The sequence below is a fragment of the Musca autumnalis genome, unplaced genomic scaffold, assembly GCF_047663935.1.
Source record: "Musca autumnalis isolate F117 unplaced genomic scaffold, ASM4766393v1 scaffold_2, whole genome shotgun sequence".
Lineage (NCBI taxonomy): Eukaryota > Metazoa > Arthropoda > Insecta > Diptera > Muscidae > Musca > Musca autumnalis.
Genome location: NW_027411755.1, coordinates 31,258,382 through 31,279,888, shown reverse-complemented (window position 1 = coordinate 31,279,888; position 21,507 = coordinate 31,258,382). Strand labels below are relative to the sequence as shown.

At 33.1% G+C, this 21,507-nt stretch overlaps 1 protein-coding gene across 1 annotated transcript in view; it reads right to left on the bottom strand.

Annotated features, from left to right (window-relative positions):
• Positions 1-322: 322 nt before the first annotated feature.
• Positions 323-21,507, bottom strand: part of LOC141392692 (thrombospondin type-1 domain-containing protein 4-like) — a 70,520-nt gene continuing 49,335 nt past the window's right edge. The window contains exons 4-9 of the mRNA XM_073965573.1: positions 6,601-6,802; positions 6,375-6,529; positions 5,657-6,311; positions 5,127-5,581; positions 1,557-1,707; positions 323-1,455 (exon numbers count right to left, since the gene is read on the bottom strand). Of these exons, the coding sequence (XP_073821674.1) occupies positions 1,034-1,455; positions 1,557-1,707; positions 5,127-5,581; positions 5,657-6,311; positions 6,375-6,529; positions 6,601-6,802 (2,040 nt within the window). The 3' untranslated portion in view covers positions 323-1,033. The remainder of the gene's footprint in view (positions 1,456-1,556; positions 1,708-5,126; positions 5,582-5,656; positions 6,312-6,374; positions 6,530-6,600; positions 6,803-21,507) is intronic.

The window sequence follows — 21,507 nt, the reverse complement described above, 5'->3', positions numbered from 1 at the left end:
TCCAAGAGTATCCACCACGGAACCCGTTTTAATGACTTCTATTTTTAGAGAAGAGCTTTAAGAGGCCTTCAAGTTATAAAATGGAACTTTAAGAGGTTTTCCACTTATAGAAGGTGCCTTCGGCATGTTTTCTACCTACAAAAGACCTTTCTTGGATATCTACTATCCTAATAAGATCCAATTAAAGGGTGTTCTATCTTTAAGAACATCTTTTAGTCAGGGTAGCCTTTTTCTATTAGAACTTCTATCTCCAGCAATACTTCTATATGTGGGAGATCTCTTTACGAGGACCTTTATCTTTCGGCCCTCAATAGTTGTTCCCTTTTTGAAATCTTTTATTTGTTGAAGATGATTTTAAGAGGCCTTCCCCCTATAGATTCGGAAATTCGAACTCACGACTTTATATGTGTACATAAGGGCGATACAAAACAAAATTGAAACCCCAACCCCCTAATTTCTGCCATTTTATCCAAAACCCCTATATATGAAATTTTATGGCGATCGGTTAATGTTAATCCGTGCCAGCCTAGCGATCTTTGTTTCCATAGTAATTTGTATGGGACCAAAGTTGAATTTTCACTAAAATTCGGTAAAGGCCCAATTGATAACAAGTTCATTGTTGTGAATACAAAACGAATACTACTAAAATCTGTGAAAATCGGATCGGATGTTGATGAAGCTCCAATATGCATATTTGAACGATTTTTGTAGTGTGGCACTTTTTAACATTAACCGATCGCCATAGAATTTCATATATAAAATTTTTGGATCAATAGGCAAAAATTTAGGGGGTAGGAGCACCAAAAAAATTTTGTTGGTCGTGCTAGGGTATATGCTTACTATTGGCCAACGTTGGTGATCTTATCAGAAAACATCACAAACTTCTTCTGTTACGTATAATATATTACGATTCTCTCACATTTCTAACCTATCTGCACAACTCTCACTCTCTGTCCTTTCTCTCTTCAGAACTTCACACATTTTTCCTCCCTCATCTTTACTCTTTCTTTCTCTCCTCCTGTGTGTGAACATCTTAATAAAATCCATGGCACGTTAAACAACAATTTTTCTTATAATAATCGACTTTACATAAACGCTCACGATTGATACGTTTACAATTATTCAATTCCTCACGACAATTTTGCAATACTTTTGGCGCCGAAGCTATCACTAATTTCTCATTGCCACTCGACGATGATGCTGACAAATCTTGATAACTTTCTTCAATACTGTCATCTGGTTCAGCTGCAGTCGCAACACCAACGTAACCCAATTCACCAACATCTCCATTGACACCATCATCATAATCATCATAAACAGATTCAGTGACTGCTTCACCATCTTCTCCCACTGCTGCTGCACCACCTGCACCTCCTCCTCCTCTCGTATAAACTGTAATGGCATTGTTGTCAACGATACGGCCACCACCAGCAGCATATTGTGCTGCTCTCAGTTCTGTAATAATTGCCAAAACCATGAACAAATCAAGAAGAAAATCACAAGCATTATTAGGTAGCGCCATAAATGGCTTAGTTTAATGGTAGACATTTCTTTACCTTCACAATTGCCCAGATTACAGGTGCCATAGACGGGTTCACGTTCAAGGAATTTACATTTATTCGATTCGGTCATTTCTTTCAGTTTGTAATCGAATTCCAGGCATTTGGCATAGCGACGTTGGACACCTTCGCCGCAGGTGCGGGAACACTGGAAAGAAGGAGGATACTTTTTAGGAACGGGTGAAAAAAAAAATACACTATTGTTGAAAAAATATTTTTTAAAAAACCCTCGATTTTTGAAAATTTTTTTTTCTTAAAAAATTAAGAATTTTTGAAAAAGTATTTTTCTTAAAAAATTAAGAATTTTTGAAAAAGTATTTTTCTTAAAAAATTAAGAATTTTTGAAAAAGTATTTTTCTTAAAAAATTAAGAATTTTTGAAAAAGTATTTTTCTTAAAAAATTAAGAATTTTTGAAAAAGTATTTTTCTTAAAAAATTAAGAATTTTTGAAAAAGTATTTTTCTTAAAAAATTAAGAATTTTTGAAAAAGTATTTTTCTTAAAAAATTAAGAATTTTTGAAAAAGTATTTTTTAAAAATTCGCAAATGTTAAAAAATATTTTTTTTTAAAAAATATTTTTTAAAAAAAACACGATTATTGAAAAAATATTTTTTAAAAAATCCACGATTATTGAAAAATATTTTTTTAAGAAATCCACGATTATTGAAAAAATATTTTTTAAAAAAGCCACGATTATTGAAAAAATATTTTTTAAAAAAGCCACGATTATTGAAAATATATTTTTTAAAAAAGCCACGATTATTGAAAAAATATTTTTTAAAAATCCACGATTATTGAAAAAATATTTTTTAAAAAATCCACGATTATTGAAACAATATTTATTAAAAAAGCCACGATTATTGAAAATATATTTTTTAAAAAATCCACGATTAATGAAAAAATATTTTTTAAAAAATCCACGATTAATGAAAAAATATTTTTTAAAAAATCCACGATTATTGAAAAAAATATTTTTTAAAAAATCCACGATTATTGAAAAAAAATCCACGATTATTGAAAAAATACTTTTTAAAAAATCCATGATTATTGAAAAAATATTTTTTAAAAAATCCACGATTATTGAAAAAAATATTTTTTAAAAAATCCACAATTATTGAAAAAATATTTTTTTAAAAAAACCACGATTATTGAAAAAATATTTTTTAAAGAATCCACGATTATTGAAAAAAATATTTTTTAAAAAATCCACGATTATTGAAAAAATATTTTTAAAAAATCCACGATTATTGTAAAAATATTTTTAAAAAATCCACGATTGTTGAAAAACTATTTTTAAAAAATCCACGAATATTAAAAAAATATTTTTAAAAAATCCACGATTATTGAAAAAATATTTTTAAAAATCCACGATTATTGAAAAATATTTTTAAAAAATCCACGATTATTGAAAAAATACTTTTAAAAAATCCACGATTGTTGAAAAAATCCACGATTATTGAAGAAATATTTTTAAAAAATCCACGATTGTTGAAAAAAATATTTTTTAAAAAATCCACGATTATTGAAAAAATATTTTTTAAAAAATCCACGATTATTGAATAAATATTTTTTAAAAAATCCACGATTATTGAAAAAATATTTTTTAAAAAATCCACGATTATTGAAAAAATATTTTTTAAAAAATCCACGATTATTGAAAAAATATTTTTTAAAAAATCCACGATTATTGAAAAAATATTTTTTAAAAAATCCACGATTATTGAAAAAATATTTTTTAAAAAATCCACGATTATTGAAAAAATATTTTTTAAAAAATCCACGATTATTGAAAAAATATTTTTTAAAAAATCCACGATTATTGAAAAAATATTTTTTAAAAAATCCACGATTATTGAAAAAATATTTTTTAAAAAATCCACGATTATTGAAAAAATATTTTTTAAAAAATCCACGATTATTGAAAAAATATTTTTTAAAAAATCCACAATTATTGAAAAAATATTTTTTAAAAGATCCACGATTATTGAAAAATATATTTTTTAAAAAATCCACGATTATTGAAAAAATATTTTTTAAAAAATCCACGATTATTGAAAAAATATTTTTAAAAAATCCACGATTATTGAAAAAATATTTTTTAAAAAATCCACGATTATTGAAAAAATATTTTTTTAAAAAATCCACGATTATTGAAAAAATATTTTTTAAAAAATCCACGATTATTGAAAAAATATTTTTAAAAAATCCACGATTATTGAAAAAACATTTTTTAAAAAACCACGATTATTGAAAAAATATTTTTTAAAAAATTCATGATTATTGAAAAAATATTTTTTGAAAAATCCACGATTATTGAAAAAATATTTTTAAAACATCCACGATTATTGAAAAAACATTTTTTAAAAAACCACGATTATTGAAAAAATATTTTTTAAAAAATTCATGATTATTGAAAAAATATTTTTTGAAAAATCCACGATTATTGAAAAAATATTTTTTTAAAAAATCCACGATTATTGAAAAAATATTTTTTAAAAAGTCCACGATTATTGAAAAAAATATTTTTTAAAAAATCCACGATTATTGAAAAAATATTTTTTTAAAAAATCCACGATTATTGAAACAATATTTTTTAAAAATCCACGATTATTGAAAAAATATTTTTTAAAAATCCACGATTATTGAAAAAATATTTTTTAAAAAATTCACGATTATTGAAAAAATATTTTTTTAAAAATCTACGATTATTGAAAAAATATTTTTTAAAAAATACACGATTATTGAAAAAATATTTTTAAAAAAATTCACGATTGTTGAAAAAATATTTTTTAAAAAATCCACTATTATGGAAAAAATATTTTTTAATAAAACCGCTATTATGGAAAAAATATTTTTTTTAACAAATCCACGATTATTGAAAACATTTTTATGAATATTTTTAAGAATATTACATTTTTAGGAATATTACAAACGTGGATTTTATGAATATTACAGGCGTGGATTTTATGAATATTTTTAGGAATATTACAGGCGCGGATTTTATGAATATTTTTAGGAATATTACAGGCGCGGATTTTATGAATATTTTTAGGAACACCGATCATTAAATTTATGAATATTTTTGGAAACGTACTAGGAGTGGATTTTATGAATATTTTTAGGAACACCGATCATTAATTTTAAGAAATTTTTTGGAAGCGTAGCAGTCGTTAATTGTATGAATATTTTAGGAATATCTCAGACGTCGATTTTATGAATATTTTTAGGAATATCACAGGCGTGGATTTTATGAATATTTTTAGGAACACAGATCATTATTTTTATGATTATTTTTGGAAACGCACCAGGCGTGGATTTTATGAATACTTCTTGGGAACACCGATCATTATTTTATGAATATGTCGGTGTTATTGATAATTAATTTTATGAATATTTTTGGAAACGTGTCAGGCGTGGATTTTATGAATATTTTTAGGAACACCATAGGTTTGGATTTTATGAATATTTGTATGAACATAGACGTTAATTTTATGATTATTTTTAGGAACACCAAAGTCCTGGAATTTTTGAATATTTTTAAGTTCTAAGAATATTTTCCCCACTCACCTCTGACCACTCAGAATAATGCCACTTGGGACCACAAAATCCGGAATCCTTTGTTGCACATATTGTCACTTCTGTTGGTTTAGTTTTCGGGTCACATTGCTTCTTATCCACCACATAACCGTCCATTACGCACAGAACCATACGTGTGCGGCGACGATTCAAACAATCTCCCGAACATTTACTCCATTCCGAGGCAAACCATAAGCCACGACGGCATGTCTTAGAACGACTTGTACACGATCTACGATTTTCAGGTTGTAACACGGGATCACAGGGATCAACATAGGGTGCTGTGCGATCACAATAGGTGGTACGATGTTCATAATTATAAAGACAATCCTTGGAACATTGTTGATTCCATTCCGACATAAGCCAAACTCCATGCTTCTCTTCACGATTGTAACGTTTTAGGGTGGTGGTGTTGCTGCTGCTATTGGCATTGGTGTGACGTTTGTCTGGGTGGAGAGAGAAAGAGAGCAATAAAATAAATAAGAAGTTTTGGGGATCTTAAATTAGTTGTTTTGTCTTACTCATAAAGGGTTTAAAGTTATTTGAGGAACTTATATAGCGATTATACATTTGGGTGGCCTTTTCCACATTCCTGGTATAGATTTTAGGCTTTTTGCAAGGACATTTTTCCTTAGCGGCTGGTTTTGTTTCCTTGCACTTCGTTTCATCCACCTGGACATGAGTGGCATTAATATTTTCCTGATAACAAAGAACATCGCGGGTCTTAAAGCCCTCCGCAGTGCCATTGGAACAATCACATTCTCCAAATTCTCCCTTCTTCCAATAGGCCGGACACAAGCCATGGCTACACATATAAATTGTGGGCAAGAAAGTTTCTTTTTCGATGTTGGCACAACGTTTTGGTGAATAGTAACGTTTCACCGTCTCCTTACTTTCCGATTCTCGGGTACAGCGGAAGATGGGCGATTGTTTGCCAGGACCGCAAGTACGACTGCAGGGACCAAAACCCAACAATTCCCAGGCATATTTACGTTTACGTTTCTCTTTAGGTTTTGTAATTAGATTTTCCTTTATGGGAGTTTCATCAATTTCATCCAAAGGTTGGCCCAATTCATTCCACTGACTTTGCATTTCCTCCGGTTCGGATATGGAGGCCGAGGGCACTGGCAAGACATAAGAATATTGCACTCCTGGATTTAGTTCACTAACCAAAAGCTGGAAAGACAAATGTCATTTGTTAAAAGACGGCGGAAAAGTTTTGACTCGGGAATTACTTACCATCAAAACTATGGGATTATTCAAGGGGCCCTTGGCCTTAATCACACTGGCCTCCTTGTTGTAATCGAATATATCATCGTTGTATTCAAAGAAACCACCCTCCGATGGACGATTATTGCCATTTACAATATATTTATCCTCTTTGGTTTTTAAAGCTGCAAAAGGTAATAATGCAAAGAACCCATTACCTACCCATCACCTTTTCACTTACTTTGTAATGACTTACCTATTAGGTTATTACTTTTAGCCACTTGTTTTATTGTCAAATTCATGGCACCAGTGGGTATTGTGGTGATATAATTATAGCCATGTGTCAATTTAGATTGGGTAAAAATCTCATTGACCCTTTGGCATAGCACCGATCCGCAACGCTCCCGACTATCTTTGGTGGTAGAAGGGCGAATGGCTCCCGTGGCAGCGTGAACAGCCTGAAAACAGACAAAGTTTAGATTATACAGGATCTGGGGAATATTTGACTAAGCGTATCTATTGCAATCCGTCCCGGAAACTTACCAAAATTACGAAGATCCAAAATTTCCACATTTTGTAAATTCTAGTTATTTCAAAATTTTCGACTTTTATACAACTCTTTTACAGTCTTGGCGTTTTAAAGCGACATATTATTTTTCTTATTAAAATCTATAATTTTTTCCAAACAGTTTGAATTTTAGAAATGGAACAGAGGAACCCTCGGAGAACTAAAACATAATTTCAAAAACGATTTTGGATTTTTGAGAACAGATTGCAGGCACCTTTAATTTTTTCCACAAACGTGGATTTTTTAAAGAATATTTTTTCCACAAACGTGGATTTTTTAAAGAATATTTTTTCTACAATCGTGGATTTTTTAAACAATATTTTTTCCACAAACGTGGATTTTTTAAACAATATTTTTTCCACAAACGTGGATTTTTTAAAGAATATTTTTTCCACAAACGTGGATTTTTTAAAGAATATTTTTTCCACAAACGTGGATTTTTTAAAGAATATTTTTTCCACAAACGTGGATTTTTTAAAGAATATTTTTTCCACAACGTGGATTTTTTAAAGAATATTTTTTCCACAAACGTTGATTTTTTAAAGAATATTTTTTCCACAAACGTGGATTTTTTAAAGAATATTTTTTCCACAAACGTGGATTTTTTAAAGAATATTTTTTCCACAAACGTGGACTTTTTAAAGAATATTTTTTTCACAAACGTGGATTTTTTAAACAATATTTTTTCCACAAACGTGCATTTTTTAAACAATATTATTTCCACAAACGTGGATTTTTTAAAACAAACCTTTTCCACAAACGTGGATTTTTTAAAACAAACCTTTTCCACAAACGTGGACTTTTTAAAGAATATTTTTTCCACAAACGTGGATTTTTTAAAGAATATTTTTTCCACAAACGTGGATTTTTTAAAGAATATTTTTTCCACAAACGTGGATTTTTTAAAGAATATTTTTTCCACAAACGTGGATTTTTTAAAGAATATTTTTTCCACAAATGTGGATTTTTTACAGAATATTTTTTCCACAAACGTGGATTTTTTAAAGAATATTTTTTCCACAAACGTGGATTTTTTAAAGAATATTTTTTCCACAAACGTGGATTTTTTAAAGAATATTTTTTCCACAAACGTGGATTTTTTAAAGAATATTTTTTCCACAAACGTGGATTGTTAAAGAATATTTTTTCCACAAACATGGATTTTTAAGGAATATTTTTTTCAACAACGGCGATTTTCGACAATCGTGGATTTTTAAAAATAGTGAATTTTTTTAAAAAATATGTATTCAACAATCGTGGATCAAAAAAAATATATTTTTTATTAATCGTGGATAATTTAGAAAAAGTATATTGGAAAAAAATTTTCTCAACAGTCGTGAATTTTTTGGAAATAGTGGATTTAAAAAAAAATTTTGCATAATTGTGGATTTAAAAAATATTTTTTCAACAGTCTTGAATTTTTTTTAAGAATATTTTTTGTCAACAATCGTGGTTTTTTAAAAAAATATTTTTTCAACAATCGTGGATTTAAGAAAAGTATATTTTTAAAGAGTCGTGGATTTTTTGGAAATAGTGGATAAAAAAAATATTTTTTCAAAAATCTTGATTTTTTTAAAGAATATTTTTGTCAACAATCGTGGATTTAAGAAAAATATATTTTTCAATAATCGTGGATTTAAGAAAAACATATTTTTCAATAATCGTGGATTTAAAAAAAAAAATATTTTTTCCAACAATCTTGGATTTAAAAAAAAAATATTTTTTCAACAATCTTGGATTTAACAAAATAAAAATATTTTTTCAACAATCGTGGATTTAAAAACAATATATATTTTTCAATAATTTTTAACAATAATTAATTAAACAAAAAAAAAAGAAATTTTAACAACCTTGTTTAAAAAAATTTTGCCAACAATCGTGGATTTTTTTTAAAATTATGTTTTCAACAATCGTGGAGTTTTTTAAAAATATATTTCAACAATCGTGGATTTTTAAAAAATATTTCAACAGTCATGGATTTTTTAAAAAATATTTTTTTAACAAACGTGGTTTTTTCATAATATATTTACACAATCGTGGATTTTTAAAAAATATTTTTTTCAACAAATGTGGATTTTTTAAAAAAATGGATTAAAAAAATTCAACAATAGTTATTTTTCTTAAAAAAGATATATTGTAAACAGTCTTGTTAAAAAAATATTTTTTCTCAATAATCGTGGATTTTTTAAAAAAAAAAAATTCAACAAATGTGGATTTTTTTAAAAAATGGATGAAAAAAAATTCAACAATAGTTATTTTTCATAAAAAAGATATATTGTAAACAGTCTTGTTTAAAAAATATTTTTTTTCAATAATCGTGGATTTTTTAAAAAAAAAATATTTTTTCAACAATTGTGGATTTTTAAAAAATATTTTTTTCAACAATCGTGAATTTTGTAAAATACTATTTTTTCAACAATCGTGGTTTTTTAAAAAGAAATATTTTTTCACCTATCGTGGATTTTTAAAAAAAAATATTTTTTCACCTATCGTGGATTTTTGTTAGAAATAGTATATTTTTTGTAAAATTATTTTTTCACCACTCGTGGATTTTTGTTAGAAATAGTAGATTGTTTTAAAAAATATTGGATTTTTTAGAAAATAATTTTTTAGTTTTTTTTTTAAAGTCTCCTATTTCAAAAATTCACCATTATTGAAAAAATATTTTTTAATAACCCATTTTTAAAAAATCTACGATTGTTTGAAAAACATTTTTTAAAAAACCACTATTTTTTAAAAATCTACGATTGTTTGATTTTTTTTAATCCACTTATTTTAAAAAATCCATGATTGTTGAAAAAATATTTTTTAAAAAAATCCACGATTGTTGAAAAAATATTTTTTAAAAAATCCACGATTGTTGAAAAATATTTTGAAAAAATCCACGATTGTTGAAGAAATACTTTTAAAAAATCCACTGTTGAAAATTTTTTTTTTAAATCCACGATATTTTTAAAAAAAGCCACGATTGTTGAAAAAACTATTTTTTAAAAAAATCCTCGATTGCTGAAAAAGTTTTTTTTAAATCCTCGCTTGTTAAAATTATTTTTTAAAAAAATCCACCATAGTTTAAAATAAACATTTTTTTAAAAAATCTACGACAGTTAAAAAAATATTTAAAAAAAAAATCCCGACTGTTGAAAAGTACTGTATAGTCTCGATAATCCGGACACCACATGTTTCGGCGATGTCCGGATTACCGAGTAGTCACAAAAACACATAATTTTGTAAGTTCAAATCATTAATATCGGACGTTTACTAGATAAAAATTCGTACTTATGGGCACGAAAAGTACTAAATCGTACTAAATGTGGTACAATTATGATCTGGGCGAACTGATAGAGCTGGAATCCTGAAATTTTGAATTAAGGCTACCGTTGAAGGGTAGAATAGAAGTAGTTTTGAAAATTCGTACTTATGGGTACGAAAAGTACTAAATGGTACTAAATTTGGTACAATTATGATTTAGGCGAACGGATAGAGCTGGAATCCTGAAATTTTGAACTAAAGCTACTGTTGGAGAGTAAAATGGATGTAGTTTTTAAAATTCGTACTTATGGGTACGAAATGGTACCAAATTTGGTACAATTTGGATTTAGGTTGAACTGATAGAGCTGGAATCCTGAAATTTTGAATTAAGGCTACTACAGTTGGAGGGTAGAATGGAAGTAGTTTTGATAATTCGTACCTATGGGTACGAAAAGTACTAAATGGTACTAAATTTGGTACAATTAAGATTTGGGCGAACGGATAGAGCTGGAATCCTGAAATTGAAAATTCGTACTTATGGGTACGACAAGTACTAAATGGTACTAAATTTTGTACAATTTGGATTTAAGTTGAACGGATAGTCCTGGAATCCTGAAATTGTGAATTAAGGCTACTACAGTTGAAGGGTAGAATTGAAGTAGTTTTGAAAATTCGTACTTATGGGTACGAAAAGTACTAAATGTTACTAAATTGGAATAATTACGATTTGGGCTAACGGATAGAGCTGGGATCCTGAAATTTGAATTAGAGAGTAGAATGGAATCAGTTCTGAAAATTCGTACTTATGGGTACGACAAGTACAAAATGGTACTAAATTTTGTACAATTTGGATTTAGGTTGAGCGGATGGAGCTGGAATCCTGAAATTTTCAATTGAGGATACTGTTAGAGAGTAGAATGGAAGTAGTTTTCAAAATTCGTACTTATGGGTACGACAAGTACTAAATGGTACTAAATTTGGTATAATTACGATTTGGGCGAACGGATAGAGCTGTAATCCTGAAATTTTGAATTAAGGCTGCAGTTGGAGGGTAGAATGGAAGTAGTTTTGAAAACTCGCACATGTGGGTACGAAAAGTACTAAATGGTACTAAATTTGGTACAATTACGATTTGAGCGAACGGATAGAGCTGGAATTCTGAAATTTGAATTAAGGCTGCTGTTAGAGATTAGAATGGAAGTAGTTTAGAAAATTCGTACTTATGGGTACGACAAGTACTAAATGGTACTAAATTTATTGCAATTACGATTTGGGCGAACGGATAGAACTGGAATCCTGAAGATTGAATAAGGGCTGCTATTAGAGAATAGAATGGAAGCAGTTTTGAAAATTCGTACTTATTGCTACGACAAGTACTAAATGGTACTAAATTTTGTACAATTTGGATTTATGTTGAGCGGGTGGAGCTGGAATCCTGAAATTTTGATTTAAGAATACTGTTAGAGAGTAGAATGGAAGTAGTTTTCAAAATTCGTACTTATGGGTACGACAAGTACTATATGGTACTAAATTTTATACAATTTGGATTTAGGTTGAACGGATAGAGCTGGAATACTGAAATTTTGAATTAAGATTGATTTGTAGTATGGGATGGAGCTAATTTGGAAATTCGTACTTATTGGTTACGAAAAGTAATAAATTTGGTACAATTAAGATTTGGGTCACCGGATAGAGATGAATTTCTGAAATTTGGAAAAAAAAATTGCTGCTGGAGTATAAGATTGGCTACTGTTGGATTGTAAAATGGAAGTTGTTTAGAAAATTCGTACTTAAGGTTACGAAAAAGACCAAGTGGTACTAAATTTGGTACAATTTTGATTTAGTGTCTACGGATAGAGCTGTAGCCCTGAAATTTCGAATTAACATTGATGTTAGTGTATGGGATTGAGATAATTTGAAATTCGTACTTCGTAGGCTACATTTGGAGTGTAAAATGGAAGTAGTTTTGGGTGAACGAACAGAGCTGGAATAATGAAATATAGAATTAAGCTTGCTGTTGGGATGTAAGATGGAGTTAGTTTTGCAAATTCCTACTTACGGGTAAGAAAAATACTAAATGTGGTACAGTTTGGATTTGGGTGAACGAATAGAGCTGGAAACCTTAAATTCGTAACGGATAGACCTAGAATCCTGTAATGTGGAATTGAGATTTCTATTGGAGTGTCGGATTGTGGTAGTTTTGGAAATTCGTACTTATGGGTACGAAAAGTACTACATGGTATTAAATTTGGTACAGTGGGTATTTGGGGGAACGGATGGAGTTGGAATCCTGGAATTTGGTAAGACTACGATTGGAGTGTAGGATTGAGACATGGAGGTAGTTTTTGAAATTCGTACTTATGGCCACGAAATATACCAAATGGTACAATTTGAGTGCACCGATAGCGCTGGAGTCCTGTTTTTTTGGAATTAAGGTTACTGGTGAAGTGAAGGATTGAGGTAGTTTTGGAAAATCGTACTATTGGGTGCAGGGACAGTGCTGGAATCTGTATTTTTTGGATTTAGTGTGAGTATTGGTGTACAAAATCATTCGACAGAGTCAAATAGTAAATTCCATATAGAAAGACCGAAAACTTTGAAAAACTTAATTTTTCTTATTTATACACCAATTGTTATTGCTAAGAACGAAAACGTCAATAAAATAAATAAGAATCTAATGCTCAAGATAGGAAAAAATATTGATGTCCGGATTATCGAGGTACGAAAAATATGAGATGTCCGGATTACCGAGTCTACAATGTAAAAAATTCTAGTGTCCGGATTACCGCGTTGTCCGGATTAACGAGTGTCCGGATTATCGAGACTATACTGTATTTCTTAAAAAATCCACTATTGTTGAAAGAATAAGGCTTGGAGTTTTAAGAATACTTTACGAACAATTTTCAGTGGATTTTTGGTCATTTTCAAAACAGCTTCATCTAAATAAGACCTACTACATATGAACATATGTAGGTCGATTAAGGCCCGGTAGGTTTTTTTGGTATATCCCAACATAAATTTAAATTTATTGCGATAATTTATTTCCGATTAACCAATTCCCATTCAAATGAAGGAGATTCCGCTAACGCTAATGGCAATAATAATAATAATGATGCTGTAACACAATACAACAAAAACTATGTTTACATGGAAATTAATCAAAACCGTTTAAAAGAAAATTATTTAATTTGACATTTAATGGGCTGTCAAAGTGACAACATCACATGCAAGCTGCCGACGCCGTAAAACAGCAACAACAACAACAGCAAGACGCAACAGACAAATGAAATCAAAACCACTTTTCTTTTGTTTATTTGTTAGATGTCATCGGCAATTACAAAATGTCACAATTCACCACCAGACCAGGCCAGACCAACAGATACGATCGAAAAAAAAAAGAAAGAAAGATGAAAAGAAAGAAGGCAAACAAAACACTAAAACCTTAACACAAAAGTTTTGATTTGATTGGGGGAGGGGTGGGGAGAATGAAGAAGGGTTAACGTGACAAATAAAATATAACAGCAACAACAAGAAATAAATTTATTTATTATTGTAATTGTTGACAGCAACAACATAGCAAGTGTGTGGTGTATGCTGTGTGTGCTACACGCAATCGTCTGATGCCACCGAAGGGGGAATGGGGGGAGCGGAGATGGAGCAAAGTCTGGAAGAAATTAGTATATTACATGACTCCCTTGTAATTTGATACCTTCCCTTTGGAGAAGATCGACACTTCATCAATTGCATTGTTTTGATATCTTCTTCTTCGTCTCCTTCTTGGCATACGAAAATCGAACAGATGCCACAATAAATCGACTTGAAAGACAAATGGGTTTTGAGTGGTGTCTTGCAAATCTGCGATGTGAAAATCTGAAGAGCTAAATGTGTCAGTAGTGCGCAGATTAGTTTTTAATAAGTGGAGGTGCTGATGTGGATAATTGGGGTAGTGTGTACCCCATATTTATTTCGAGGAATGTTGTGAACATTACGGAAGAGTGGGGGATAAGACTGATTACCCTAGGAGTTTTTGGATGGATTTAAGATGGATTCGGTTACTTTTGAAGAACAACAAGAGATAAATATGTTTCGAGACAAACGGTGACGATGATCGTCGAGCGAACATCAATAGATTAATCGCTTAACGAAAGGAGACTTACGCAACATATTTCGGCTAAGTGCATATGCTGAACTCTATCTAAATCCCAAAACGGATATCAAGAATCTCAGGATTGTAAAAACAAATTTATTATTGGACAGCGAACTGGGCACCACAGTCGTTCCAGCGACTATAGTCGATGATGATCTGGCCTCGGCTCAGCGGAAGCAAACAACTATTTGAAGCCAGGACCACCTGATGTACCAATAAACCAATCATCGGCCGTAGCCCAAAGTACTGGCCTCCAAAGACAGGACGCTGTTGAGAAAGGAACTACGACCAAAATCGACAACGTTCCCACCACCTCAGCTAGCTGCGCACCGTACATCAATGCACTTCCTTAAGAAATTTATTGGCAGGGAACCTTCATCCATCACAATGAGAGAATGCAAACCAATAAAGATTAATCTCAAGATAGTGAACAAGATCGAAAGAGCTCACACTCACCTACCCAAGAGAAATCCGGAAATAAGCTTTCCCTCATCTCGACAACTGAAGAGGCAAAGTTAATGGCAACCTCGACTATGGTGCTAAACCAGGAACGGTGCTGTCTTGACCCATCGACTTATAAATGACTCTCCTCTTTCAACCACAGCACCCTCTTCAAAAGAGGTCCTGCCACCCGAACAGGACAACCCTCAAAGTAGAAAGTAGTCAAGTTGAAGAGGAAGAATCGGACAGGAGTCAAACCCAAAGGTAAAGAAATCGAGAAGTTTGACCAGGCACCGGCCTCCACACCTGGGGGAGCTCCTACCAAAACCAATCCTGCTTCATCAAAAATTGCGGCGAAGATAGATAGGTCAATAGAAGAGCCACTACTCAGGGATATGACTCGGCGGAGACGACTTTTTCCATAGAAAATATCGCCGGAGATAACTTTTGCCACAGAAAATATCGCCGGAGATGACTTTTTCCTTAGAAAATATAGCCGGAGATGACTTTTTCCATAAAAAAATATCGCCGGAGATGGCTTTTGCCACAGAAAATATCGCCGGAGATGACTTTTTCCTTAGAAAATATCGCCGGAGATGACTTTTTCCGTAGAAAATATCGCCGGAGATGACTTTTTCCATAGAAAATATCGCCGGAGATGACTTTTTCCATAGAAAATATTGCCGAAGATAATTTTTTCCATAGAAAATATCGCCGGAGATGACTTTTGCCACAGAAAATATCGCCGGAGATGACTTTTCCCATAGAAAATATCGCCGTAGATTATTTTTTCCATAGAAAATATAGCCGGAGATGATTTTTTCCATAGAAAATATCGCCGGAGATGACTTTTTCCATAGAAAATATTGCCGGAGATGAATTTTTCCATAGAAAATAACAAAAGTGATGACTTTTTCCATAGAAAATATCGCCGGAGATAATTTTTTTCCATAGAAAATATCGCCAGAGATGACTTTTCCCATAGAAAATATCGCCGGAGATGACTCTTTCTACAGAAAATATCGACGGAGATGACTTTTTCCATAGAAACTATCGCCGGAGATGATTTTTTCCATAGAAAATATCGCCGGAGATGACTTTTGCCACAGAAAATATCGCCGGAGATGACTTTTTCCATAGAAAATATCGCCAGAGATGACGTTTTCCATAGAAAATATCGCCAGAGATGACTTTTCCCATAGAAAAAATCGCCGGAGATGATTTTTTCCATAGAAAATATCGCCAGAGATGACTTTTTCCATAGAAAATATCGCCGGAGGTGACTTTTCCCATAGAAAATATCGCCGAAGATGTTTTTTTTTCCACAGAAAATATCGCCGGGGATGATTTTTTTCCGTAGAACATATAGGCGGAGATGGCTTTTGCCACAGAAAATATCGCCGGAGATGACTTTTTCCACAGAAAATGTAGACGGAGATGACTTTTGCCACAGAAAATATTGCCGGAGATGACTTTTTCCATTGAAAATATCACCGGAGATGACTTTTGCCATAGAAAATATCTCCGAAAATATCTACTTCTTCAGCCGGTTACCATAAGACTGAGAACATGAGATATGCCGCAGCCCCACAACCAAACATGAGCCACAAGACATCTTCCGGTTCTCTTCTCACAAGTAACAGCGCTCGAAAAAAAACAAGTGGACCGATGATAACGGAGGAGCTTCGAGTAGCGCTCATCGACAGATCTGATTCCGATGGGAAAATCACTGATAGTTGTTGGCTGCTGATTGAAAATCGTCTGCGTGACATCGTCTGCTCGGATGAAGGGTAACGCCCTAAACATACACAATTCGGTAGTGCTGCCCCCAACAGAGGCCTCAACGTCATCTGTTGTGAAAACAAGGTTTCTCTGCAATATCTCGCCTCCACAATTGAGGGTCTTGGCGAACTCTGGGAGGCGTGCAAACTGCCAGTTACTAGGAGATGCCTTTTAGAAGGCTTTTGTCAGTAGGATTGCTGGCTTAAGCGATAGCATCTATGCCACTTTCGCCACATTTAATGGGGGACAGGTAAGAACCTGTATAGTTGCCAAAACGAGCCTTAAACTAATATATCTCCTCAATTTTAGCACGGCGGTAAGGATGGAAGACAGTTCCCGGACAGCCACCATATTCTCATCCATGTATATGCCATTTGAAAGTCCAAGCCAAGATGTGGAGAGGCTCGTTAGAGAGAGCCTCCTAGGATGTTACACCAATGCTCACCATTTCCACTGGGGTAGCAGCACAGATCTAGGAAGATTACCAAAAAGTTGTCCTCAGTTTGGGAGAACTACAAAGTGTATTTCAAAAAGAACAACAGTACTCCGTAGAGTACTCTCCAAGGATCCCAAATCCATCGGCAGTATTAAACGGAAAGGTGGCACATGGATTAGCTCCGGACTAGAAACTCTGGATCTCTTAGCAAATATTATTTTTCCCAACTACACTGATGCACCAGAGCGCTCAAGTGCTCCAACCATATGCAACTAGGCCACAAAAGAGGTGAAATTCATCGAGAATATGATAAGTCGTTCCAAGATAGCATGCAATGCTACAAAATGAGTTGGAGATCTGTGTACATCGCTCAGTCCGGCTCTTTAGAGGGAGATCACTGGGGCATACATCACCGTTTGTAGGTTTTTTTTCATTCAGTCCAGCTATATGGAGGGAGGTCACTATGATATACATCCCCAAAGCGGGAAAGTCAATCCACACACATCCCAAAACTATAGACCTATCAGCCTATATTCCTTTCTACTGAAAGTCTGCTGGACCTTGAAAACAGGGCCAGGCTTTCAAGTACTGTCATAAGTACTGCCCAACATGCTTATACCAAAGGCAAATCGATGGAAACTGCATTGAATGTGGTCGTGGGTTTTATCGAGAGGAATGTGGAAGGCTCTAACTATAGGCTAGCAGCCCTTTTTGACATAGAAGGTGCCTCAGATAACGTTAACCTTGAAACGATTCATAAGTATTTCCTCAACACTGATCAATTGGATTTATGGTATGCTCAGCAGCCGAATCATCAACTCAAGCATTGGTGGGAATCCCATTCAGAAGTATGTCACAAGGACACACCACAACATGTTCCATCGTCACTGCTGTGGCTCCTAGTGATAAATGAAATACTTCGGGATTTTAATAGACTACGAATAAAAACGATCGCTTATGCTGACGACGTGGTCATAATGATCAAGGGGAAAATCCCACAAACACTATCTGAACTCACGCAAGGAACTCTAGTCAAACTATTGAGATTGACACGCAACAATGATCTTGCAGCGAACATATTAAAGACAGTGCTGGTTCTGTTCACAAAAAAAAGTCAAACCATTCGTCTAACCAATACTTGATGGAGTCACCAAATACTTGATGGAGTCACCATCACCCTGGACAACCAATTTACATGGAAAAGGAATGTCGAGGAACGTACCAAGAGGTGTCTCATGACCCTTTATTCATTCATTAATTCTATTGGCACAATGGCCCAATTCTTACTTGGTGGCTCTTCAATAAGAGTACCTTCAACCATGGAGAAGACTTCCCTCCAGCCGTTATGAAACGTTGGATAATCAACAATATGTCTTTATGCCACTCCCCAGCAAAAAAAGTCCTCTCAAAATCATGGGTTTTGTAAGGGATTTTTGGCAGCCGTAACTACTCGCAAACCCCCTTTCTTCCCCATTATTTTTACAAGGGCATGTCGCACTCATTTTGTAGTTATTTTATGACCACTAGAATAACTAGTTATTCTGTGGCCACTAGAAGTTGAAAAGTAAGGTGAAAAAAATTCTATTTTTAGAACAGTTGATGTAGAGAATTTTTTTTATTTTCATCACACTTCATACTTTTATTTTACTTTATTTTATTTCGCTTGCTGTGCGAGTTGAACACACGAACCCTCTGATTTCTAGCCAAAGACACTACATACCATGCCACGCACACGAACATTAAGGGTTGCTTAAGAACTTAAATGTGCAGTGTACATGTGCACCACGAACTGTTATTTTTTAATTAAAAAAAAAACTCGCGTGCCGACGGTGAGCGTTGAACACACAACCGTAGGATTTATAGTCGGGCACACACTCACTGTGCCACCGTCGTCATTACTTAGTGAGGAAGTAACCCATTACTTTTCAGATTACTTGTAATGCGAAAATAAGCTTATTTACATTACTTGGTAAAGGGTTACGTAATGACTACCGGATCCAAATTTTTGCTGGGCCTCAGAAATAAGAGGTCCAAACCCGTAGAGTGAAACAGGAACAGTTGAACCTCTACCTTTCTGGAATTCAACACGCCCCATGGAAGGTGCTTTCGCCTGGGAAGTTTTTGCGGATTCTGAAACTGCAATGTTCATAGATGAGAAAAATCAAAAAACAAAAAAATCGCCCGCAATTTCCCAACTTAAACTTATATACATATCTTAAAATGGTACAACAATGGTACAATCTAGGAAAAAATACATAAGCCAGTCTTGTAGAGAATTTTCACAGCTATAAGATTTTCTCAGGTCCCATGCCGTTATGACTTGCCGTATTCAAGCAAAAACGCGAAACCCTAACAAAAAACCTAAAAATGTAAACTGAGCTTCTTTATCTCAAAAATGGTACAGCCTGAGAACAAATCATAAACGTCAGTCCTGTAGAGAATTTTCTTTAGCCCCATTTCGATTGGACTTGCGGTTTCCAAGCAAAATCGTGAAAACCTAAAAAACAACTGAAAATTTGAATTTTGACCGCGATTTATTTAAAAATCCCTACAGCGATTTTTTCATGTTTTTGGATTTTTCTCATCCATGAACATTGCAGTTTCAGAATTCACAAAAACTTCCCCTGTTTAAGCGGTTTTCATTAAAAGTTAGTTAAGGCGCACCCTTAATGATATTGTTTTATAAAGGGGTGATACAGTAAGTGCATTGTCTGAATATGAACTTCAATATCTCAAAAATTGTAAAACCTACGAAAATACCGTAAAGGCCAATCTTGTAGAGAATTTTCATAGCTACAACATTTTCTTCAGTCTCATTTTGATAGGACTTGCGGTTTCTAAGCAAAATTGTGAAAACTTAAACAACCCCTAAAAATGTAAACTTGAATCGCGATTTATTCAAAAAGCGCTCCGGCGATTTTTTATACCCTCCATTATAGGATGTAACTACTCGAAATAAGCATTGTAGACCCCACAAACTATATATATTCTATGTCAAGTCCGTCCGTCTGTCCGTCTGTCTGTCTGTCCGTCTGTCCATCTGTGGAAATCACTCCAGCGTCCGAACGGATTGAGGTAGGTGAATGAAATTTTGGTAAAATCTATTATATGTACGTAGGACTTTTGGAATTGAAAGCGGGCTATGAAAGTCCACGTTTTCGTATAGCCCCCATACAAAATTACGCGTGACGCGTCGTCGTTTTAACGAATTTTTAATATATTTGTCCCATTTTACCGCCGAATTGGTTGTAATTTGGTATTTTGTGTCTCCAGAGGCCAAAAAACATTTCTACCAAAGTTTGTTTATATAGGTTAACGTTTTGGTATTGCCCTCATATAACGCCCCATATAAAGTACGCGTCACTTTAATATATTTTGAATGTAATAGTCCCATTTGACCACAGAATCAGTTGTAACTTTGTATTTTGTGTGTTCCAGAGGCTAAGAAACATTTCGACCATAAAATGTTTATATAGGTCCACGTCTTGATATAGCCCCCCATAGGACGATATTTCCCGATTTTCGGAATTTTGAAGGTTTTAGCGTCATTATCACACCAAAAATGGATGAAATTTGGTATTTAGTGTTCGTTGGGGGTATAAAACTTTCCCCCGAAAAATTTTAGGTATAGGTCCACGCCATCATATAGCCCCCATAGAACGGTACCTTCCGATTTTCGGTATTTTGAAGGTTGTGGGCACATTAATCCACCGAAATGGCTGAAATTTGTAGTGGAGGGTATAAAAAGTTCGGCCCGACCGAACTTAACGCTTTTCTTACTTGTTTTGTTTTTTTGATTTTTCTCATCTATGAACATTGTAGTTTCAGAATCCGCAAAAACTTCCCAGGTGTAAGCACCTTCCGTTTAAATTTGAGTCAAGAGCACCGTGAAGGATGGCTTGCAAGCCTAGGTGTAAATAAGGTGTATGAATCAGCAAGTTACCACTATCTGACAGAAAGACGCTTACGAAAGACGGAAGGAAGCGCCCCTTCCACAAGAAGGGAGATAAGACTGGCAAGTCGAAGTGCAGTGCTTGGTATGTTTGAGAGACAAATTGACTGTAAATATCGACGTCGCACGGTGGTTCAGAAATCGATTTTCCTGGCCATACCCCCAATATGTTGTCGTCACTGATTGTTGATTTCTATATGAGATTCAATATTAATCACATTAAAACTAAGGAATTCAAAAAATTATGTCAAAATAAAGGCGACAATTTTTCCCCAATTTGGGAAAATACGTAATTTTTGCAAATTTCTGGATAAAGAAATAGATATTGTGTTCATTGGTTTTTTTTAAATCCAACTTCATTGGTGTTTGAAAAAATATTTGGTTTTTTTTTACTATTTGTATGTTAGTCAAGCTTAATCTCATATTTATACCCTCAGCATTTGTGCTAACAAGGGTATATACACTTTCATACGGGCAAAATGTGCCTCATCGAAATAATGGTTTTAGACCCCAAGTATGTTTGGACGAAATGTGTTTCAGACAATTTGGAGTCGATTAAGCAATGTCCGTCCGTCTGTCTGTCTGTCC